Source organism: Boleophthalmus pectinirostris, unplaced genomic scaffold (genome assembly GCF_026225935.1).
Source record: "Boleophthalmus pectinirostris isolate CB_2022bp ecotype Guang Dong unplaced genomic scaffold, ASM2622593v1 HiC_scaffold_3, whole genome shotgun sequence".
Lineage (NCBI taxonomy): Eukaryota > Metazoa > Chordata > Actinopteri > Gobiiformes > Gobiidae > Boleophthalmus > Boleophthalmus pectinirostris.
The window spans coordinates 34381841-34408009 of record NW_026571299.1 but is presented as its reverse complement, the minus strand read 5'-3'; the positions used below and the strand labels follow the sequence as shown (position 1 = coordinate 34408009).

Sequence of the window (26169 nt, the reverse complement as noted above, 5' to 3'; positions counted from 1 at the left end):
CCTTTTTTAAACACAATCTTTCACCTTAAGCATTTTCCTGTTTATTTCCTTCTCACATTTGAAGTTCATCAACAATGTGTAATAAACATATGGCCAAATGCAAACCTATTCGTCAGTAGTGCAGTTAGTCAGTCAGGCACAGTGAGATCCTCTCCTCCCACATGGCAGCACGGTCAAAGGAAGACCACAAACCGAGAACCAGAAATGTCACCTGTCATTAAACGCTCCTCTCACATGATTTACTTTATTTTTTCACAAGCTCAATGACGCCAAGATAAAAAAAAAGGGGATTTCGAGGGCTGATCCATTTCAGTTACACTGAGAACTTCACATGCAGTACAATTAATACATTTCACAAAAAGAAACTGAAATGTGGACCATTTGGTGTTATTTTTAGGATAGATATGGATTACTGTCTTTATTGTCAGTGATGCTTTTATTTACATATGTAATTGTAAAAGCATCATTTATGGACTGAAAGTCCTTTAGCCAGCAATCTTGTTCCTTTAAAAAAATAATGTATCTGCAAAAATTAAAGTTTTAGGGTTCAAGCATAAATTTTAAACCAATTTAGAGTAAAATTGTAGCCATTAATGAAATGTTAGAGTAAGAATTTCAGATTTTATTGTATTTCTCTTTTTGATAGGTGGGTAGCTTTTCAATTTCAGACTTCCTGACTGGGTTCTATATTCATTTTAAATGTGATGATTTCTACTTACTACATGTATTCCAAACATTTGATCATCAATTAAATTAAGGTATTGTAATGATAAAGTGCTTAGATCCACATCTAAATAGAACATTCAGAGTAAAAAACAACCAGCCATAAGGAAGGGGTTAAATAGAAAATATTTGACAACAAAAGCAAAAGACCATTACAACACAACATGTGCTGCTCCTCAGAAACTCTAATGAGGCATACAACTGCAGAGGTCAGAATGAATCTGTCACTATAGTGCAGGTTAGGGAGCCACCAGGTCAGCCTGTATTATTAATGACCGAGTGCACAGAGGAATGATGCCAAGCATGTGTGAAGGGGGTGAGCATGGGAGACCTCTGCAGTACAGAAACACCTGGTCAATACTCTCTCTGCCGCTAAATGTACTGCTGCTATCATCTAATTACTAACACATACTCACAGCGTAAAGTGGTGCTTGATGCAGTGATGCTCGAGATCAAAATCTAACCATCAGCATTATTCAGATTACAACATGGAGAGTGCCAAAAGCGCAGCAAAGAGTTGAGTGAGCACATGTCCCTCCCAGTGTCCCAGGTTGAGCTGTGTCACTGAGATGTGAGCGGGAAGTAAGAGTAAGCAGGTATGTAGGTCAATCCCAGGGGACTACTCCTCAATGGGGACGCATGTGCAGGACTATGGATTAGAGCGGAAATGAAGGATCATCCACTGAGCAAGTGCCATTCGCTGTCAGCAGGCATACAGGCTTTAACATCAGGTATATTGGACCCTTGGAAGAAAAACATTAGAATCCTGTTAAAATACCATTCTCCAAAGAAATCGCCAAAAAAAAAAATAATAATAATAATTCTCCAATATTGAAGTTGATCACTTCTAATAATAATATGCAGTATTAAAACACATTTTGGCAGTACTTAGCTACCCTCTTCATCATTATATATTATAGTCTTATGTATGTATGTATAAAATGTGATCTAAAACTCATCAATTACACTATAGAAATAGATAAAGACAAAACATTCAACATATTGACCCCTACACTTGTATAATAGGAACACATAAATACATTTGGCAATTTTTTAAACAATATTTAATACTTGCTTTGTGCGTTCTAAGACATTGATGGCTGTTGGAGAACTTTTTTGGACCTGGCCCCTGCTGCGCTCTACTTTTAGCCGAGTATTTGTGTCCGTGCAAATCCTGGGTCCTCCCACAGAGAGTGCTGCAGGACAGCTCTGTGTCATGTGCCAACAGTGTGTGTGTCTGCTGTCCCTCTGAGGATACTGTTGGCCGGGCTCAGGTCATGAATTCTGACCTTTATTTACTTATTCTGTCTGCTCCCGTTTGTTTCAACAGGGGCAACAGGTGCTGTATTTTAGCCACAAAAGCTGACCGCTGGTGAGGAGCACGTCTTTAGATATAAATAATGAGACTGGCTATAGCTGTAGATACAGATGCTCTCAATCTGTCGACCTGCCTCTGAGCCCTCTGGATGCAGTGTGCACTGTCACAGCAGTAAAGAGGGGCTGTTTATAGAGACCCCCCAGTCCCCTGTGTGGAGGAAATCACTGGAGAGGACCTATAGCACAGCAGTCAGATCCAAGGCTCAGGGCAGAACCTGGCCTTTTTAGAAATTCATCCAGCCAACGTATACATTTTGATTTTATATTTTAGAATAAACTACAGATCAAATTTATAGAAAGGAACAAAAGAAAGTCATATTACAATGCAAAATGCATGATGCTATTGAGTGTCCTATATATTCTATAAATGTTAATACTTGAAATGATGGCAATGAGGCAAATCTCACATCCATCCCATTCAAGCAGGTTTCCACCAATGCCCGTATCAAAAATGGGTAAACCTTGACAATATGTTGATTGGTCGCTTGGTTCAGAACAGAATTGGTTGTTCCTTCAGCTTGATGTAACTTTTTCATTCATTCATTCATTCATTCATTCATTCATCCACTTTAGAATATTTTGTACCCTCCCTCTGATCTGGTCAACCCATCTACAGCCTGGGGATAAAAGGAAGGACCCTTGATGCATCTTAATTACACTATCGTATTCCTCTATTTCACACTGGTGCACCTTAACAGGATTTGATTAACATCTGACTCGCAGATAATGAGACTGCGAATTCCACAGCAGCTCAATGAGATTTAGCTGAATGAATGCGTTTGTCCGACAGTGCGGCTGGCAGCTGCATCAAACAGAGGACGCTTGGTGCAATGGATAATTTGCTCTCTCCCCGAAAACAGAGATGAAAGAATGCAATGGCCATTTTTATACAAGAAAAATACCTCTAAAAACAAGGCATAACAAAGTCAAAACAAAAGTCAATTCTCTAAGCATACATCTGTTTTGCAAAATCAGACCATTTACACAGTGCTGGCAGCTAATAATGCTCCTGAGAGGGAAATCTATGACTAGGAGTCGGACCATGATTCATTCAGTGTTCCTCACATTTATCTTTGAGACAACCTAGTAAATCTGAACCTTATAGCATAGTCTGGCACATGACAAGTTCATTTGCACACAGTAAGTGGACACATATGTCGAAGGCAGCTAAGCTAGTGCCAGACAGGTTGTTAATTGCCGTTGTCCCCTGCATGCATGTTTTCACTTTTATCAGAGGCTGGTAAAGACTGTAGAGTGTAGATGTGACTGAAGAGTGTAGATGTGACAAACTGAGACTGGTGGGAGTGGGAAATCTGTGTCAACCTAAGTCAAGTAATGGGACAAAGAAATATTCTACCTTTTATAGTAGAATATACATTGTATACTGGATTTAAATCACTGTGTCTAACAATCGAAAGAAACTGACTGGTAAACAAGCATTCAGATCTCAGATCCATTGACTGACAGTTGAAAATACAGTAACATCTAGGGATATTGGATTATTTTTGTTGTACTTTTTCTTTCTTCACAAAAGTGAAAAGAGGCCAGTAAACTCACTAGTAACAACACTAGTAAGAAGAAAAATAAAGATAATGTTTTATAACAAAAATCTAATGAAACAGCTGCATGCCACCAATCTGACACCCATTTTTTGTTTTTAAATTATGGAAATCGAGCACCTAGCAAACCAACAACTCAAACCCAGAACCTTTTTGTGGTGAGGTGAGAATGCTAACCATCCACTCACTGTGACTGTCATATTAAAAGTTGTGACTGAGCTAAAGTACATTATGTCTTTGGATAGGTCAGCAAGTCAAGATTAGACATGCAGACTCCACTCAAAGAAATTATGTGTCAGGCGGTCATAGAACTGGATCCCCTATAGTGCAAACCACCCATAAAAGTAATTTTTCATAACTGTATTCTTGATTCTCCTGACCCTGGCACAGAGCCTTGGTGGCTGACCTGTAGAGACATGTACTACATAAAATGAGTACGACCTTGGCTTGAATCCAGCTTAAGTCAATTTGCTGTGTGCCATTCACCCCTCTATGCTTCTTACATTTCATTTTCTATCTGCACCATCAAAGCTATCAACAGTAGGCCTCTATATAACAACAGAGAGAAAGCAAACCTTAAATGCACAATATCAACTTCATGCATCCTAGCTAATACACACATACATTCAGAAGATGCATTATTATGATCAGTTTAAATTGACATCTAGTTACAAATAAAAATAAACAAAAACATTAACATTTTCTAGCCTATAAAAAGCATTAGCCTGTAACATCAAATTCTGCTCCTCAAGGGTTTGCTAAGACTATATACTGTATAAGACTATGCACCTTACTCTTGTAAACTGTAGCCACTGTAAACATTTAGCTTGTTTTCTGTCCCACCCTAAGCTCCCTTTAGTTAGTGAGCATCTCCCCTAAAGATGGCTGTGGGAGGCCCTTTCTGACTGAGTGAAAAAGTTGTCAGGTTGTGTTTTCCACTGCTGTTCTGGTCCTAAGGCAGTTATAAGCAGCAGACATGTCTCTCAGAGCTACATTTGCCCATAATTACCAGGACTTCACCAGGATAAATATATCCAAAATATATTGTACAAGACCAAAAAGAGGAATACACCAGTTTAATCCAACTAAACAACAAAGTAATCAACAAACATAGGAGAATACATCTTATCAAATCAGAAATTCGCCAGAATGACTAGTATGTACTATCAAATTTATGAGTGACACAATTTGAGAACTTCAGCGATTATTGCTGTTGCCACTGGGTGAACACATCAACAATGTGTTATTTGTATCACATGATCAATCAGCCTTATCTATCTGTCTGTTTTCATGATTCAAGTATCCTGTCTTTCCCTTTGAATTTTTCTCTTCTTTTGTATTTGCAGGGCGTATAACCCACACTATACTAACACAGCATTAGGGAATATTGCATGCCTAAGATGGTGCATGCTGCAGATGAGGAGGCTGAAGTGATGTGGTGAGACATGTGGACTCAGTAGTCAGATTGGAGAAGCGCTTGCTCAAACCACCTCTGCTCTTCTGACAGTGGGATAGACACATCAGTGCAGCGGACTGGCCCATGAGCAGCAATATAAAGCTAGTTAGCATAGCCACCAGACCTTGAAGATGATGACTTCTGAAGAGGTGATTAAGCCCCCTTGTATTGGCTTCAAAGTACAGTGGCTCATAAGGTGGGAGAGGAAGGGCAGCAGAAGATAGACGAAATGTAGGAGTAATTCAAGTTCAATATGGCCACTGTGCGGCTCAGATAGTAATTCATCAAACGGGTGATATTGCCACAGGAGCAGCTTTGGCTCTGGGATGGGTTGAGGTCAAGCTCAAAGACATCACCTGAAAATTGAACACTTGCCTGTGGTGCACAGAGGCAAGTCCAAATAAAAGCATATTATAATCTCAAAAAATACTATATATTTACTAAATCAAACAAAGCTGAGGGAGATGTAACCTTTCAGGAATGTTCCACAGTATGTCATTAAACTTATCTAGCGAGCAGCACGACACCAATAAGCAAAGATACAAGTCAGTTCTGTGAAGAGGAAAGTCCAAACATAGTAAGAATGTGTATTTTTAGCAATAAAACACATGTAATTGAGTAGATGAAATGTTTGCTTCATTGGGGAAAACTCCAGATAAAGCAATAGTATCTCTGTAGACTAGATGGTGCTGAAGTCCCCACCAGAAGCATTACATAGTGCAACATTAAGTGTAGAAAAAGCAAGATAACCAACTCTTCTCTAAATTCACTTTCTCACTCCAAGTTATAAAGAAGATGAGCTGATAAGCTTTAACATGTTTGCTTCATTTTAGTTAATGCTCATAATCATGGCAATTCTTGCTGATTAAAATCATTTTTGAATAACTCATATTTTTGTTGTTTTTCATGCTGCTGGTAATTGCCAGTAGAAATCTATTTTTCACAATTTCCCTTTGAGGGTGCAGATTTGCTGTGACTGGTATTCATTTTATAAAATGGAAGCTCTTCTTGACACAGCCCTCTTTTTTATCTGGACCTAGGAGCTACAATGATCTTGGTCACCTATTGTTTTGTCTACCTGTAACAGCGCAGTTATAAGTGGCACCTTTGGCATTTATGATTATACTGACAAACATTACAGCAGAGTACCATTTGTGCTGAATGCCTCATAAATACCACTAATGTCTTACATCACAGTATATTCCAGTCACAAAACAAGCAATAGTGAAATGTTACCACTAATTTGTAATGCCTGGACAACATATTGTTAGCTAGGAAAGGACATCACCTCTAGAAGTTAAATCATGTAATGACTTATGGCTTGATGTAGTCCGGACACTATTTGTCTTGTTAAATCAGGCTCCATCGTCTCTCAGGACACTCATCTGTGTAGGTGGATGCTTGCAGTTGTGTGCTCAGGCTAAGCATCAAACTCAAGGGATCACTCTAGTCCCTCATCCAGGATTAGAAACTCTCACAGCTATTAGCTCCCACTACGACACTGTGAGATCGCCCCCCCCTTACCTCTGCGTACCTTTAAATACACTGCATTCTTGTACTTGTGGTGTTTGCTGCAAAATCAACAAAGAGCTGACTGAATTAGGAGTGCTCAGTAACCATGTAGCAATGTCAAGCGCTTGTGATTCAACCAGGAGTAATTGCCAATTCAATCAATGTGTCAACAGCAGGCCGCCTCAGAGTGAAGCATGCACACACGAGGTGGAGGGATGCAAATGAATGCAGCGAAACATGTGAGAGGAGATTGTACTTGTGAATGTACCAGACGAGCTCTCAACTACAGGCAATATAAGATGTATATATAGACTCTGCTGTAGTGTAAGGAATGACCTGTCAGAAAAAGATGAAGTGCACCTCAGCTGTCACCTGTCCAAAATATCTGAACTGAACAAGAACACATTTGGAAAAGACCGCTAAAAATCAAGCAGAGCCAGTAATAAAATATACTGGTGCCCTTGGTGTAAAAATTATTTTTACAGAGAAGAAAGTCCAGTTCACAGAATTTACACATCTAAGTAAAAGCCAGACAAAGTTGAATAATATGTGTGACTCAGTATACTCCAATCAGGTGTAACATTATGATCACTGACAGGTGAAGATTAACCTTTCATGGCACCCGTTAGTGGGTGATAGAAAGAACATTTTGCCCTTGCAGGTGATGTGTTAAAAATATAAAAGAATTTGAGTTTGACATTAATCAAACTGTGGTATTGATATCAAGTAAACATTTTAGCCCTTCTCCAACTATAACAACATTTGTAAATTTGTAATGTTTATATATGGTACTATGATTGGGATTGGTCTTATTCAAATTTCTTCAGTTGGAGTATGGTTTGTTCAAATGCACAAAACAGTTTAGCAATTTATGAAATTGGCCATTGGAATTTGCATTGGTGCTGATTGTAACTGACAAGTATATTGCAATCCAGATATCATACGTAATGTCCAATACCAATGAAGCAGACAACCTTAATCTTTAGCCAGTGTATGTTTTGTCATATCAACTAGAAGAGCACTGAAGAGCTTGATGCATGACTCTCACATGTAGAGCAGAGAGAGGCTGCAGCTCTAGTCTGTGGGTGTCTGTGATCGTGCAGCACCATCACAGAAGCAGCCAGGCCCAGTGCGCCTCGGCAGGCTCGGAAACACAAAGCCCAGGGCCATCTGGCTTTATCCATGGAGGTCCTGAGGGAGACGGGCCTGTGCCAGTCTTCACAAAACACTTCCAGCACGTTCAAGAATGTGACGGACTTGTTCCTCTTTATGTAGCACAGTGTGAGGCAGCTCTCTGCAGAGCCACTCTGACGCAACAGCTCTCACGTGTCTCACATATGTCAACACGAACTGCAATTAGATCAAAACATATTACTTTACTAGTGCATTGGTTGTAGTAGTAAGGGGATCAAAGTGGAATGGATTTCATTTAGATTCAGCAAGTGCAAATAAGGGAGACATAATACAATATAGAATATAGCCTATTTATAATAACTAAACTTTAATTTGCCTTAAAAAGCATGAATAAAGACCCATAATAATGAACAAGTAGTTGAAGAATGACAAGTGCTAAAAAAGGGTGACTTCTTGTTTTCTTTTAATCAGACAGACTTATAAGTGAGATGTATTGTACTGCTAGCTGTAAGCCATTCTCATAACTGTCACTCGTGTAGGTGATGACTTGTCATATATCATTTGTTGTTACTTCCTGGAGGTGTGGTCAGCCTGACGAACCTGGCAGGTCGCTCAGACTAATCATGCCTCTTGCTGCCCAGTGGTCCTTGGCGAAGGGTGTCCCATGTGTGTGAAAATGCATGTGCACACATGTTCTCTAAGGATGGCTTACAGCTAGCAGCCAAAACATGCCCAGGTAAGAACATTTCACTCATATGTTTTTATGTTATTGTTCTTGATGGCAAGATAAATGTCACATAAGTGCTAATTAAGGTATTAATCAAGTCGTTACAAAGCCCAAATTAGCATTTGTGACAATTAAGGTATTAATTAAGTAGTTACCAAGCATGAGTCATTCTTAATTAAAGGTAATTAAGTTGTAGTTCTTAATACACTGGCCAATTTGTGTCAGCGTTACTGGCTTCTGTAATAATACGTTACCATGAAATTATAAACATTTTGTCTGTTTACAATATATTCTGAATAATGTATCATCAAATTACATTTTCTACTAATAATGTAGGACTATTCTTTTGCTGTAAATGGTGGTTTAACTAAGTGAAATATATAGATGCAAAACCACCTCTTAACTGTTGTGGATGCCCAGCTAGTGCACAGTGATATTTAAATGCATGTTCTCATTATTTTAGCAGAGACACAGAGGGAGGCTTTAGTGTCTGTTTGAAAGCACATGAAAGCGCGGCAGTATGGAACTGCAGCAGACTCAGCTACAGATGGTAAGGTCTGTGCACAAGCTCTGCACACTGTCACAGCATAAACACAAGCATCAAGCAGAATGAAGCCCTGACAGAGCTGATGTGTGGGCGTCACATGGCTGACCTCTATACAGCCATTGCAATTCAAATCTCAATAATCCACTGAAAAACTTATATTTGAAAAGCTGTTAAGACACACTTGACTTTACACATTTTTAAATTTCATTAGCAGTATTTGTCAGACCATATATTGTTATATGTGGGCATTGTGAGTATTTTGTTTGATTGAATAGTTGCTTGTTCTTTCAATGAGAATGAGGCAAACCTGGCTTATTGCTTGGAGCTAGGGACAAGTAAACATTAAAATTGCATATCGTTTTTATTGTAGTGTGCTTTAGTACTGAAAACAAGGTGCAAGACGTACTTACGTACTTACTTAAGTACTGTGACACCTCTATACAACATGGTTATATAGTATTTTGTATGTATATATATATATATATATATATATATATATATATATATATATATATATATATATATATATATATATATATATATATATATATATATATATATATATATATATTCTATTTGTACATTACCATGTATAATACACAGATTATCACAAATTCAGCATTGTTTTGTTGTTGTTGTTGTTTTTTTTTACATTATGGATATGTTTAGGAATAGGCATTATATTGAATTATTTTACTATTGTATGAAAGAGATGGTTGAATGTGCAGATCCATTATAGCTTTACTTTTTTTTTTCAAAAAAATAAAGAATAACAGTCTGTTATACTGCTTTTAGTCACTATTTACTGGCAGTGATTGGACAGTTTACTGGTAAAGGGAATGACATCATCTCCACTCAGTACAGTATGTTCAAAAGTAGTATACAGTATTAGGCCTACATGTATCCATCATAGGATGACCTTATGCGGCACAAGGCTCAAACCGCACTTTCTCTGCACCACTCAGCATAAACTATTTATAATGTTCTTCCAGAGTCAATTATTGATGCGCTATGTTTTCAGTTTCTGCCTTTTTAGACACTTGTGTGAGAAATGCTGCCGTTTTCCTAATGACCATCCTGGGCCACTACCTAAAAGCACACGGCGGCATTGCACTGATGCTTTATTATGCTGTAGATCATAGAAATGGAGAGTGGGATGGTGCTCCGGGCCCACCGTGGGAACAAAATGTCTGGTATGTGGGAAAACTGGCAATGGGAACAATAATGTTTTAGTGACACTGCTGGGAAAATAACGCATTGTGTCAGACCCTCCCCTCACTGTAATTAGCAAAACCCTATGTATGCTAACAGCTAACACAGCCGGAGAATAATCATCATCAGTGTTAACTAAAGTGTCTCACAATTGGAGAACGTGTGTCTGTGTCCACACGATGACTGCTGCAGAGGAAATGTGAATTAAATCTTTCTGGAGTATACAGATATTTAGTATAAATAATAATACATTTGATGCTTTATGATGCATTATTAATTAATTCATATTAATTCAAGCACCATCTATAGCCACAGCTGCCCTGGGGTAGACTGGTGGAAGAAAGGCAGCCAGTCTGCGCTATCTGCCTTTCCAAACACCAGTAGTCGTTCACATATACAAAACACCTTCATACAATGGGTAGAGTATCTTGCCCAAGAAATAAACAACAGTATGCAGTGGGTCAGACTATCTTTAGGCCAAACCAAACATAAGCAAATGTTAGAGGGCAAACATTCTACCTGTTCAGCCACTGCAAATGAATGAGGAGCTAAATGGCTGTGTCAGTGTCAGAGCATCCCCAGAACAGTAGCTCTTTAGAGTGTCTTTGGGTCAGTATCTGTTAAAATTAGGACAAGCAAAGCATACATCAACATGATTAAGTAGGCCATGTAGGACTGTGCAGCTGTTCTCCACAAATACAGTTGCATAGAGTATAATAAAATAGTCCTAACACTAACACACACAAAGCCTGGGGGTCTGGGAGCCTGGGTGTCTGGACCAATACTGCACTTAAAACTACCAGAAATGTATGAGAATATAGACATAACCAATCAACAGCAGTTACAGCCTTCTCATAATGTTTAATAATTTCTCTGAGCCTCATGTTTCTAATCAGTTCAGATACATCCCTAACTACCAGAGCAAAAATATTTATTCATTCAAGTAATTCTGGGGAGTACCAATGATTAACAAGTAGTATGAATCTCATTAAGAAGTATACATTTTCCAAAACAAAAACTGTAATTAGCATATCTTTGTGTGAATGCTTACAGCAAACACAGACAGAATGTAATTATTATAGTTAACTTGGATATTCTATGTTTTATGAAATTGATCTATTATGAAGAAAAAATAATAATTTATATTTCTTATTCTGTAAAGCACTTTGAATTATTGTGGGTGATACAGTTGACTAAGGTGATACTCTTAAGATGTGTATTGGAAATAACAGTCTACACACTAGGCATGCTATTTATTTTCGATGACTTTGGGAAACTAATTAAAGAGATGTTTTTTGTACTCACAAGTTTATTTTCCTGCAGTCTTTTTCTGAACTCTGGACACATAAAAGCACCAACCCACCAAACAGAAACAGCAAGGGGAAAATGTTCATTGTCTAGGTCCATATTTGAAGAACGCATTTAAACATAAGAGGTAGGTGTGAGATGCCTTCAGGGACATATTGTAATTACCAAGTCTTTGTTTCAGCCAGTAAAATGACATGTTTTGTATACTGGTCTAACCTATAGGGCTTTCTTTATTACTTTATTACTGTTACTAATTAATCTGTCATTTCAAATAGATGATCGATGTAGTCAAAACATATAGGCTTTCTTACACGTGGGAGTGACTTGAAGTTCAGAAAAAAATATTATTATATATTGAATAAAATAATTGCACCACTGTGTATGAATGAATTAACATAAATATGTAGTTAATATATGCAGGTCCCATTTTGCTGAGTAGAATGGACAACACTTTAAGCTTGGCTTTTCACTTTACACTAATGGTTTATTTTCATGTTCTTACACCAGATGTCCTTGCTGGTGTAGCTCTCTCCTTTCATCAAAATGAAGAACTAAAGGAATCATTGGATTGCTACCAAACCCACAAGATAGAAAAGATTGGTGATTTGTTTGATCACAGAATTTAAAAATTCTTCTGTGTGCAGTAGTGCGCTAAGCAAGTGACACTCATATGTATTTGGTTCCATCTCTGTGCCATCATTGTGGATTTTACTTTGGGGCCTGACCATTCTTTAAATGCCTCTATTCTTTTTTCCACTTTCAGTGTGTAGCTCCAATGAAGTCTAGTAAGTCAAATCCTATCACCTGAGCCACTGTCATTCCAGACAAAGTTTAGAGAGAAAGAGAAAATCATCAACAAAAAGCCAATCTGAATTTGACTTTGTTCAATAGTTTGTTTGTTGTACTTGCGGTTTCAACCCCTCTTACTCAGATTTTATTTCTTTTTATCTCCACAAAGAAACAACTCCAGTTATAACAGTCTTTTCCTACGGCAGGGTTAAACTGAAGGCATTTTCCCAGAAGAGAAATAAAGAATCAAGCCCAAGGGTTGTTACTGAAATCTATTCATTGTTATATTAGTGTGTTTAAATGTGGCATTAATCCTTATTGAAAAATGTGAATCGCAATATAGTTAGAAAATTTTCCTAATTTTTCCAACCTAGGCTTGTATAGTCAGTCTCCTATCATTAGTTTTTAGCACACCTCCACACATCCTCAAGCTTCAAAACAGATTTCACCAAACCAAACATTTCAAACTAAAAAGCAATAGTCTTTATGTCCCTGCTCTGACAAAACGTTGAGTCCAAAAACACTTCTCTATGTAGCAGACAGGAACAGGAATGGATAGAGGAAGGCAACCATGGGGAAAGAGTTTAGGGGCGGACGATGAGGAAGAATGTGCCAAACGGTCTGTGGAGCTCACGCTGAGAGCTCAATCCGAAACACAAAGCATTTTCTCCCAGCTCTTTTCACCCACTCCATTGCCACGGCGACGCATCTGCCGACAGCACACACTGACGGTAAAAACAAAGCACGCGCAGGTTCACAAATAAAGCAGTTTCACCCTTCATTGAGTTGTGGATAATAACTAGTCAAGCAGAAATATATCCTTTAATAAAATAGCTGTAGATGGAGAAAAGTGATGGTTTTCAAACTTATGTATCCAGATAGCCAAACATTTAGAAAAACAGAGATATGAGAAGAATTCATTACATTACATTTATTTTTAAAAGATCTATGTGTGCCTTATTTGACACCAGTCTAATTTTGTTACTTATTTAGAATTTTTATTTAACATTTATATTTGGACTCTTTGTTGTTATACTATATTGTAATGTGTGTAGCTACTGTGTCTAGATAAATTCCCCTGTGGATCAATACAGTTTAGTCTAAGTCTAAAATACTGTTTACTTCAACTCGGGTATAATTATTTTAAAGGCCCTAGTATATGTTTGGTACCTATAGCATAGCCACCTCTTTACACCTTCTCTTTTTACAAAAAAAAGTGTTTTTTTTTACACACTATAAACACAAATGTCTTATTCTGGAGGATGTGTTTTTTGTTGTATTAGAATTACTAGTATTCCAACATTTATGTTTTGACAGATTGCATTATCACAAATGAGATATTGGCAACAGTAAGTTGTCTATTTTTACCAACCAGCATTTTGACAACTACTTCTACAAGTTGAATTAGACTGAAAAGAGAAAGTCTTACTTTTGGGCTACGTTAACCACCTCTAATGATAAGGAGGTGCCTGACTCACATTGTGTGCATGTGAATGGCCTGTGTGACGGTGACAGCCAGATGCCTGCAAAGACAAGGCTGGCCATAAAGAGACAGCGCTCCACAGAAAGCTGTTATTACTGCTATCATTCAGTGGGATGCATTTGCATAATTAAACCCTGTTATTACTCTTCTCGGGAGAAATTCCCCTCCTTGTTCTTGAGTGTCATAGCAGAGGACTTAAAAGACAGCAACCTCATGTGACCCCTGCGTATGACCAGTCAATACTCACTTTATTACATTTGACTTGATAAGCTTCCTGCTACATATTGTACATTGTGTGTCTGTGCAACCTCAGGGGAAAATAGTTACTCACTATTTGAATCAACGTCCAGTTAACTGTATCTACAATATGTCACAGAGACAGAAAATAGAGAGAAGAGAGAGTGTGGTTCTCAAACTGTGCTGCTGGCATAACAGTGGTGGCATGCACGAATATTGTGATCAGAGGCAATGTTAATCATAATTTAGTATTTGATTAAGACCACATAGTCTTGGTTTAGACATACTAATTTGTCCAGTCTTGGAAACAAAACAGAAATGGGTGTGGTTAGTACTTGGATGAAAATAACAGGTGCGTAGTGTAGCGGCATTTGCTTATCTAAATCCAATATATTATTATTATGATAAGTACTTGTTCATGAATCCTGGTTTACAATAGGATTAGTTTTGCTCATTCTGGGTATATGTATAAATCAATATAGTATCAAATGAATTTCCTGGATAGACTTCACAAACAAAAGGGAGCATAAGGCAGATGTGATTTAAGGACAGTTCACAGACTGCAGAAATGTTGTAACAAGATCAGGCCTGACACTGAAGACAAACCAAGAAAAACAACTTCTAAAGTCAGACCAATACCCAGAATGCAGCTGATCTCCACCACAACACAGCAACATCAGGAGCTCATAAGAATTCATAAAAGTGCATAGTGCGCTTACTGGAAAATATCACAATATCGTTCACATTGAAATGAATGACATTATATCAAATAATGTGAATATTTCAAACTTGCACAATGGCACCATTTCTGCAAATGACACTTCTTATTTGCAGCATAGTAACCGAAAAGATTGCAGGTGTCAAGTTATAGTTTAATTATAATATAATTTATTATCCTCTAAATACATTTTTTTGCATTTTAATATGTACATCTATAGGAAAGCACTATACTGTCCACTGCACAACTGTACTTTGTCCTAAAAAAAAAACAACAAATATTAAACTATGGAGAAAAAACACCCAAGGAAATGAATATGTAAAACGTAGTAGTGTACATCAAACAGTGTCATCTTACCTCAACTATATGGGGTGTGGGGTTGAAGCCGCACATGTTGCACACTTGGGCGTGGCATTGGGTGCAGGTGTTGTAGTTGGGTGCCTCTGTGGTGGTGCCCACATTCAGTGTGGTCTTACACAGAGGACAGCACACTTTGGCTTTAGGCTCAGGAGGAGGGGGCTGCTGCTGCTGCTGCTGCTGCTGCTGCTGCTGCTGCTGCTGCTGCTGCTGCTGCTTGTTGAGGCCCTGGTGCTTTCCCAGCCAAGGACCCAGAACTGGGGCTGGGTTTGGGGGCAGGTTTGGGGGATTGCTGCTGTTGGGGTTCAATTGTTTCAATGGTTTCTGATATGAGATTGCTGGCTTGGTTTAACAGAGATGCACCAAAACCAAACAATTTCCCAAAAGTCTGCTCTGGAGGAGGGGGTTGCCGTGATGGCGAGCTCCCCGCACTCCGTGTCTGGTCCTGTCGAGGGGGGTGTGGTTGGTGGACCGGAGAGTTGCGAGATAGGTCTGGTTGAGAGGGGGCCTTTGCCATGGCAGCAGGGGACCTTGTTTGCGGCTGTTGCTGTAGTTGGGGTTTGGGGCCGGGCTGTGTCTGTGTCTGTGTTTGGGAGGGTGGTCGTGTTTGGGGGGCAGGCTGTGGTGGGACGTCCATTTTGGCTGCTGAGGGGGAGTGGAGCGACTGCTGACTCTTGGAGCGCGGTGTGTTCATGTCCATCCCCATGGCTCGCTGCATCTGACAGTTTAGACACAACCACTCCTGCACCTATAAAACACAGACAAATACACATGAGGTAAAGGGTCAAGGAGTTATCTTCCACCATTTGCATTTCTCAAACCAATCGTCCTACTTCCACTGGAAAATACAGCTGAAGCCCAAGGGAGGAACAAGGCCACAATAATGAATAAGAATATACTATAGAATGAGGATATGAGAATATGCTATTCATATTGCATACCCTCAAATTCCTTGTAGAATTGCATCTGTTTACAAAGGCAAGGTCATTTAGACATACTGGTCATAATAATATGTTTCTTAAGATTTACAGAATATTTTGATACATCCTTATATAGAGTCTATGGATGTGGATGAATAGTAGGAATTCCTGAGCTGATTCCATGCAGCTCTATCCTTCATCATTAAATACATCTATGGAATACACAAACATGACATCCTCTGCCTCCTTTCCATTCTTGTTTCCCATGTTTATTTGTCTCATTGCAGACACATTCACATGCTCTCCCTTCCTGTCTCCTCTCTGCTCTTGTTGTCTCTCCTTCACTCCTCCACTGTCCTCCTCTGTTCTAATACGAAGGTGAAAGTGACAAAGTAGCCCCAGTGACTTTACGTGTCTGTATGCTTTGTGGTAATTGGCGCCCTGGTGCTCTGACAGCTGCCACACTATTGTAGTCCACTGTAGTCCTGCTCATTACGTAACAGTGAGATGCATTATAAATGTGGCCAAAGAAAGCCTTTCAGGGTGTGGGCAGTGATGGATGTCTAGGGTACAAAGATTATTCAAGGATAGGCCAGTGAAAGGAAATGATAAATTAATTAATTAATAAAAATATTTAAAAAACAGAAAGATGTCTTCACTCCTGTGTGGACTTAAATGTCTCTGTTGCCTGAAGCTATGAGTGATTGATCCACAAAGAACACCTCAGCTCTATACTACTCACCACAGGGCCTTCACAATATCTGAGACACACAGACTTATTCACAAAAGAGAAGTGGGCAATGTCCCCCTTCCATATACTTGGGAGGAACAATAATCTTACCTAATTGTAAAACCATGTAGAGCTTTTGCATTACACTCCCATTGACTGATTGGTCTTTACATGTATGTTTGTCTGTTCAAAGTACTGAGATCGGCCAAAACAATTTCAAATAAATTCATGTGTAATTTTTTATTATTATTATTATTTAATGGTGATCACTTGGTAGCTCCTATTTTGCTATTTGCTTTATGATGTAAACTGAGACTTTTGCTATGGAATGTATTGTTTCACAGAGGAATTTATTTGGACACAGTTCAACAGCAATAGTAAATAAATCGTAATAAAATGTAAATAATAAGTAGACATATGCATAAAATTTGTCAAAGTGAAATATAAATATATACATACAAAAGGTAGGGTAAGGAAAAATGCAGGGCAAAGATGGATACGGGAGCATACATATAAGGTTATATATTAGTTAAGGTTAAGTTATTCCTGTTAAGAGTATTTGAAAAGGACGGAGGGACTCTACATCCATCAGTTACTATGCAGTGTGTCTGTGATTGAAGGATTGACAAGAAGAGTGTTTAGGTAATGTGCCTCTAATGTTGTGATGCATTGAGTGTGTCTGGAAGTGCATTAGCCACACCCAAACATGACCAACTGAATAACAACTCGCCTTCTTCTACTATTACTCTAATCTAATACTCAATACTAAGGCTGCAAGATATATCACAATCAAATCTAAATCGCAATTTTGCAATTTGGTGGTAGTGTTATTATATATATATATATATTTTTTTTTTTTTCATGTATTAGCCTAATGTCATGCTCTCTGTCATATGTGTGTTTTTCTGTTTTTCTGTGTGGCAGTCTGTGTGTACAAGGCAAATCTGATCTTATGTAAAATCCTTCTAACCCTGTAGTTCAGATCCCTACAAACTTAGTCAGAAATATATATGACTCTTGTATTCATTTCGCAGTTCGTATTTCAGTCTCAAATGCGAATGCTCCAGGAACTGTGAATGGATTCCTACTATCAAAACATAAACTGCAAATCAAATAATAATCATTTAACAGAAAAATTGCAAGTAGATATTGGATAGAAAATCATTCAGCCCTGATACTTATGCTATCATAATGACACCACAGCAATAAACCAGTCACAACAGCTTCATTTCTGATGTTAAGTAACGGGCTGTCTGTCATTATAGTAGCAGGGAGCTGAGGCCTGGTCGAAGTCTTGCTTGCTTGTCTTGCTTTTCTCTGTCAATCAAAAGCAAAGTGAGACGCTGGGAGCAGAGGTGAACCCGGGGGACAGGCTGCAATATTTGTGGAGCGTGAGATAAGCAACACAACACCACAACATTGGAGCTTTTATCCAATCACAGTATCACTACCGCCACCTCCTCACACGGTCATCATTATTGACCTTGATTGTTTTTTTTTTCTTTTTCTTTCAGGAAATTACATTGGCAATAATCAGGTTATGCACATTGGTTGAACGCAAATGGGGAACACAGAGAAGGCAGCTGCAGAGAGAGAGGGAGAGAGAGAAAGAGAAAGGAAGAGAGAGAGCAATTCATCAATATCAGTGACTCTCCTCCGCCTTAACCCGTCCCTCTCTGCTTCACCCACGTTACGAGGCAATCACGTGGGAATGTGAAATCTGATCATAAAACCACACATACTACCATGGCTTCTCAAAGGTACAGATGCAATTTGTTAAATTAATTACGATGTTGGTTCCTATTTATTTATTCTAAAACAGTATACATGGCTAACTAATGTAATTACAATATCAACTTATTACTCAATATATGAAAGCTGGAATTAATATATTCGCGGGTACTTTTTCTTTGCAATAGTGGGGAGATTTTAGACATTTTTATGTAATATGATTTAATTTAATTTTGTTGTTTATTTGTTTCACACTTTTTAATGATGTAAAAATTGGTTCACTGGGATTATCCTTCTTCGTGTCAGTGGCATAAAGTAGTATCAGTTTTATAGTTTGCTGCAGTATATCAAGCTTCAAAACGTGTTTTCCTGATAGGCCTACTAAGGACTACAGCTGATGCGTAATTGTTCTTATTTTAACTGGGGATAAAAAAAATAATTAACATGTACTACAGGCAAGACATACTAGATGCTTTTGCAGAGTACTTGAAGGTCATATATTACGCAAAATTGGCTCATGTGAGTTTTTACCATACCTTATCAAAAACATACCTGGAGTTGTGTTTTGTTCATTCACACATGTTTGAATAAACCATTATTATTATAAGTCACTCTGTATCTAAAAAGCTTAAAATGCTGTGTTCCACTTTGTAATGTCATGTAGTTTTCCAGTTAAAAGCTACCTTTTACCTTTATTTCTGTAGAGATTAGAAATTAAAATGAAATTATTCTAGTGAAAGTGTATTGAGTTTAAAAACACAGTGGAGTACTTCCTGTTTTTCAGTTTGGAAAGAGAACACATCCTAATTATGCAGGGTTTGTGTGTGAAACGTGTGATGAGATAAAACACAACTACTGGTATGTCTTTTATAAGGAAAAAACATAACATACATCAGAAAAATAGACCATTTAAGAGCACTGCAGCCCTATTCCCTACATACTGATGCAAAGGTCATAGGGGCCAGGCAGGAGCCCACGGTCGTGCAGGAAGTCAGTGTGCTCCAACAGGATGCACCGAGAACCTGCTCCACAAATAGTACCTTTAGCAGCAGGGACCACAGAGACTTGGATCTACACCAAACTATCACTGCATAGGTGTTTATTGCAGTACTGTCCTTCTCTTTAACAGAAAGGGATTCCTCTAAGCAGTTCAGATATTAGTCCATGAAAAGCTATGTTCCATTAAATGTTTTAACAACTATGCTGAACAATATGCTGATAAATCTACTGTTTAGCATGATTGCACTACATCAACTAACCGTACAATAAATAATAGTTGAAACAATAACTTTTGGGGCACAATATTTATCATGGGTATTTTTCATTGTACTAGTGAGGAAAATCATGTTATTTTTTCAGTATTATGATGATATCTGAGCTAAAAATGTTGGATAAATAACTTCTAGTGTTTCATATCTGCCATTTATTTATTGCAGTGAATTTGCTGTACATGTACAATATTTTTGGAGGATAATCCTGCTTTAGCATTATTGTGTCAGAAGAACAAATTAAATTTAATATTATTGTTTAACATCTATATTTAATTCAGCAAAATATAGCACTTCAAAATGTGTTACCATGACAGGCCTACTTTTCAGCCTCCAATACGCTGTAGATACATTAGAATACATACTTTTAAGTAATCATTACAATGCTCTATTGTACCAGTCACTGCTGCACATAATAAAACACAGCCTTTCTTCTATTTATCGACAGCAGAGGCTTTCCCTGGAAAGTAACTTTGTGAGCATCAAACGTGCTCCTGGATGAATGGATTGTGTTTTAAAAGGGAGTAAGAGAAAAAACAGCTGTTCAGCTGGAGCTCAAACTGCAGCATCCCCATCACCACAGCAACTAACACAGGAAGCTGAGCACTGCACTTTAGGACCCAGGATGGTGGGGATGTGAAACTACTTTATCAATTCTCTTCCAAATGATTCCAAAAGACATTGATATTCCTGCCTATGCCTCTGTCCTCTGTCCCTCTCTTCTTCAATGTCTTCATCAAAGTGCTGAGCCAGTGTAGCATTACAAGCAACTAAATATCTTAACGCTAGCAGGTGAGTAATAAAACTGATTAAAATATGTGAGTATCTCATTTGAATTCCTGGTGCTCATTGACTGTCAGGTGTGCCGGAGGCGGTTACCCACAATGCCAAGCGCTGGACTATTATGGAAGACAGTGAGACGTAATGCAGAGTGGCCGTGCATGAGATTGAATTTGGACCAGTGCAGAAAAGGGACAGCTCATAATGAATGCCTTTACAGTGTAATGCAGGAAGCAAGCCTCTTCTTCTGCTGCTGCTGCTGCTGCTGCTATAGACTTTTATTAGACTCTAAGTATAACTGTGTCAGTGAAGTCATTATGGGAAATAACACAGTTTTAAATATTAGAAGGCATGGACTTAATTATCCACGAACTGAATGAAACTGCTCCCATTTAATATGTTTTTGTCAACACTTTTAGCAGATTTTTTTTTTTTTGGGGGGGGGGGGTTTAATTGCACCAAAGAGAAACATTTACATAAACACAGCAAATACCTTATTCCCGAGCTCACTAACATTTGGTGGCATTTGGCATTTTAAACAGGTAAACAATGCCTGACTGATAAACATGCTGCAAAATGCCCAACATCTGGCTGGTCTATAAAAACTTTCTAATAAGTTGTCACTTTTGAACAACAATAAGGAACATCTGGTAGAGGGGGAAGTAGGTAGGACTTTACTCATTTAGTAATGCAGTCTTAGTTGACCAAAATTTTTATTAGTTGACTAATCATTTCATTGAGTGAAACTGAAATTAGTATGATTAACATGGGTCAGCAGCAGAAAGTAGAAGTGAGTTAGCTAGAATTTATAAGTAAAACGGTAGATTAAACTCATGATTCACAAGATTAATCTGTCAATGTATAAATACATTGTTTCCTAGTACTGTTTACTGCATAAATGGTATTGTTTTTGCATGAACTCCTGTGCAGGTATAGTCTTGTGAGTGTAGTTTTGGTCAGATAGAGATGTATAATATAGTTTTGAGAGCTTTAGCCACGCTTCCTTTGTAGTCGACTAATATATCAGCAGGACATGTCTTAAAAAATCTCTTTAGTCAACTACAGCTCTAGGTGGAAGTCTATTGGGTTTAAAACATTAAAAAAATACCCTATTGATGATTTACCTTTATAAAACCACTGAAATGGGAATCGCAAACTTAAGTGAGTTCAAGTTTACCACCGGTGTCCCAGATTCTCTTTGCAAAAGTGTCTTCTGGTATAATATGCAAAATTCACTGAGTAGAGTCTCAGTTGGATTTCTGACCCACTTCATTCTGTTTGTCCACTTGAAATTCTCACACTTGCCTCACCCTCCTCTTTTTGCGTTGGTCCAGTTTGAGTAATGGGCTCTATAAATGTGTTTGTACAGGATCTATGAATGGTAATGGTTTATTTCTAGGTCAGAATCTGCAAGTCATTCATTGTAAAAGCATGTAGAAAGAAAGTTAGTTCTGCTGTTACTTAGTTCATATCTCTTTGTAATGGAGTTTGTGGCAGGCAGTAAACCTTGTGTTATGGTTCAAGCTAAGATCAATAAATTAGACAGCAGACTCTTACAGCCTACAAAGTGGTTTTCTAGTGCACTTTCAAGATAGTTTTGAAAGAGTAGAACCAGAAAATATGAGTAAAAGTTTGTATAAAAAGTGCACAAAGACATTATAATAACTACAGCTTAATTATCCTCAATAAATCCTGAGCAAAGACTTAACAAACAAATATAGTTTATTAAAGAGGAGGTATTACAATTCTGGGGGTTTTAATTGTTAACACAGATTACCATGTTACCTTTTATTGTTTTGAAAATGCTATATTTGCTGAAAGAATGCATTCAAATGTGTGATTAGTTTTGTTTTTGATGCTGTGAGTCCCCCCTCCTCTTGCTCCCTGGACTCAAGTTACTCCCCCTTCAGAGAGCCATGACAGCACAATCAGCATGCATTCTGCTAATGAAGCTGCTGCACATTGTATCAGGTTTCTGAAATCATAGTGTATTGTTTTGTGTCATGCTAGTTATTATACGTAGTACCGATAGTTTCAATTTCAAAAACAGAGACGGTGATGGGGAATCAATTTGTTTTTAAATCATAATTGCTCCATAGTTTTGGGGGTTACTTTTCATGTTTTCTAATACTTATATTTAACTTGAAAAGTGCTGGGTCATAACTTTATATGAAAAATGTGAAAGCGTAGTTTCGGCAACAGTACAATAGCTACTTCTATCAAAGTCTGGCTCCCACTCAGCCATTAAATGTATCAAGTGCACTGTAAACCTGAGGACAACATCGGGCTCATGTTTTTTCCCCACAAGCTCCTTTGCAAACTCCTTTGTAGAGTTTTTGAGTTATTTTCTGTCACTGTTTGCAAACTAGACTTTTAGGCAATATTTCAAATAAAACATTAAATATCACCATTGAAACATTGCCAACACTGTTCTTTTATCCATCACAGAGATTCTGGCAACAATATCATTATGCCCACAGTGTGTGCAGTGTAGCTTTATTTGTAGCTGTTGTGGTCAGATAGTAAAAACAAGTGACAATAAATTAACTCTCATCCTGCCTATAGAGGAGACCAGATGGTCACAATATATATTGACTGTTGTTTTGAAGGTATGGAAAATCTGAATGTGAAAGGAGTGTATCATTTACAACAAAAAAATACAAAAATATTTTAAATTGATATTGCTGATATTTGTGGATATTTTTGCAATCATTTAACATTTGTTTGAACCTCTGCTTTTGTTTTTAAACATGTCAGCTTGATTGACATAATATCAGGTAAATATTGTTACTAGGATACTCCAAAAAAAGAAGAAAATAGTTTTTATAATTTTTATCATTATCAATAATCAGCCACACTTCACAAACATTTTTTTTTCTTTTCTACTGAGAAATCAGGACTTGCTAAGTATGCTTTCTACCAGTTTTACTCTCGCCACCTTGAGTATGTGTAAAATAATTTGACAAAATATGGTCTTTGTGGTTCAATCAATGGAGCATATACCATATATGCAAACTCTTTCAGGTGGAACTTGGACAGTTCTTCGGTATGTGATTTACCTAATGTAAGTTGAGTTTATTTGATCCACTTTTTGTTCTGCTTTGGTAATTTCTTGTTTAGAACTACAGCAGAAATGATGCAGTCACTTTTAGGCCTAGCCCTAGAATAGACCTGGAATAGTGCTGTTATCTACGTAATTTAAAGCTGGGGGTACACGGGAAGTCAAACCTTTTCTTCGGTGGTATTTTGTGTGAAAAGTTTGAGAGCCACAGAGATAGAGCATTTAGTCATGAGGAAAATCACTGCAGTTCCTCATCTCTAAGGTCACTGAGTTTCCTTTTTCATCCTACAGCAGAGTTTCCTAAAGTTTCCAGGTGGTCAGGCCTTGAGACTTTGTCAGTGCTGCTGCACTGCTCAAGGTGATACATGCGACCCACACACTCTCTCATTCTCTCTATTTCTGAGTAGTGACTGTGCTCTGAATACGTCAGCCTGTTGTTCACATGGGCCTGCTGACGTTAATGTATGCTCATGTGTATGCAGGTTCATATCTCTCTCCTCTCCTCTTGCTCCTTCTCTCCCTCCATCTCTCTATCCTTACCTCTTTCTCTGTCCCTCTCTGTCCCTCTTCCCCTCTATTCGAAGCTTTCTATTTTTTCTTTTTTCTCTATCTCTCTCTTCATTCTTCTAGCTACTTTCTTTCTATCTTTCCCCCTCTCTCCTTCTTTTCCTTCTCCTTCTCTTCTTCTCTTTACCCTCTTCTCTCATCCCTGCACCTTTTGCTCACTTCTTGCTCCTTTACTCACTCTCTGTCTCTGTTACTATTTCCCCTTCTTTCTCTCTCTCTCTCTCTCTCTCTCTCTCTCCCTCTCTCTCTCGCTCTTTCTCTCTCTCCCTCTCACTCCTTGTCTTGCTCTTTCTCTCCCTCACTCTCTCTTTCTCTCTCTCACTCTCTCTCACTGTCTGTCTCTACCTCTCACTCTTTCTTTCTCTCACTGCTCCTCTCAGCTGTGGCTTTTCAGGCCCAGGCCGTCACTGCAGACAGAAGGGGGATAGGGCCTATAAATAGACTCTGGGCCAATTATAAAGCAGATGTTTGCCTGTATGATAGTGGCAGAGGGTACAGTGTCTGTGGTCCTCTCTCTGTTTCTCCCTGCTCTTGTTATCTGCACTCCACCATAATGAAAGCCTTCAGTGGACATTAGGATTATATTCAGTTAACATTATTACACAATACAGGACTGTGCAAAAACAGCGAAATATCACAAAGTATCCATTGCAATATATCGATTACTGCATGTATCACCGTTTCATGATAACATCGTATCATGAGCTGTGTATCGTGTATCATATTGAATCATGAGGGACCCTGTGATTCACTAGAACCAATATACCATGATGATAAACTTTATTTAACCAAAAGAATGTAATTTTCAACACAAGATAATGTTTGTTTAATGTTCTTTATTCTGCTCATTTGATAAACCCACTGTAATGGAAAATCAGGCGAGAGACATTGATCAGCACACAGTCAATGTAAAGCCACTATAGTTCCACAAGCACGTTTCCTCTGTGGACTAGATCTGTTTTGAACATTTGTTTCAGTATCAATCCTTCATTAATTGACTGTCTAGTTTTGAAATTAGTTTTGGTATAATCTGGGTATTGTTTTCACAGTATAGTATTTTCACAGTAGCAATACACAGATGTGGTCAAATTAAATCTGATGCCAGGGAAACAGCTCTTAGATTCAATGACACTTTGAAAGGCACCTCACCTTCTCACTTGACTGACAGACTCAAAACACGCCGCGACACAAAAACACCAATTTGTTGGTAGCAGTTTGCTCCTCTGCAAATTGCATTTACCCACAGCTCCATGTTCAACACTGTCTCAACTCGCCTTTCAACTATTTTTATACTTCATCAGTTCCAGATAGATACCAAAACATTGCACTAGTTAAGCAGTTTTTTGACAGTATAGTTTGAGAAATGTGAATAGCACAATATCACAAATGTATTATGACCAGCCCTTATTGATTAAAGTGACCATTATTCTATTTTCTGCTCTGTATGTTTCCTCATCAAAAACATACCTTGGATATTTTGTTTCATTCACACATGTTTGACACACTAACCCTGAATATTTAGACTGAGATCTTCTCTCAGACAGAAAACACTACATTCCCCCTTGTGATGTCATTTGGTAATAGAAAGTGTTCCAGTGTGCTCCACTGTGTTTTTAAACTCCACACCTTCACTAGAATAATTAGATTGATTTCAGCCCTGGAATTGCAAATCTCTACTGAACTAAATGTAAAAGGAGTTAAAATGTTAACTTAAAAACCTTCATGACATCACAAGGTAGAAAAGAGCATTTTGAGCTTTGGAGATATGGATAGACTAATGATATAGAATGCAACTTGCAAGCATGTGTGTATAAAACAAAGTACAACTCCAGGTATGTTTTTGATGATGTTAGAAGATTCTAACATGGCTTGAAGCTCACACGAATCAATTTCACTTAATATAGGACCTTTAATCAAATAACCTTGACATCCCTGGTAATGAGCATCATTTAGAGGAACCAATGATAATAAAA

The 26169-nt window shown here is 38.0% G+C and overlaps 1 protein-coding gene across 1 annotated transcript in view; it reads right to left on the bottom strand.

Annotated features, from left to right (window-relative positions):
- bsnb (bassoon (presynaptic cytomatrix protein) b) overlaps nt 1-26169 on the bottom strand; it is a 62421-nt gene that overhangs the window by 15774 nt on the left and 20478 nt on the right. Inside the window, 2 exon segments of the mRNA XM_055160342.1 lie at nt 15140-15334; nt 15336-15887. Coding sequence (XP_055016317.1) covers nt 15140-15334; nt 15336-15887 — 747 coding nt within the window.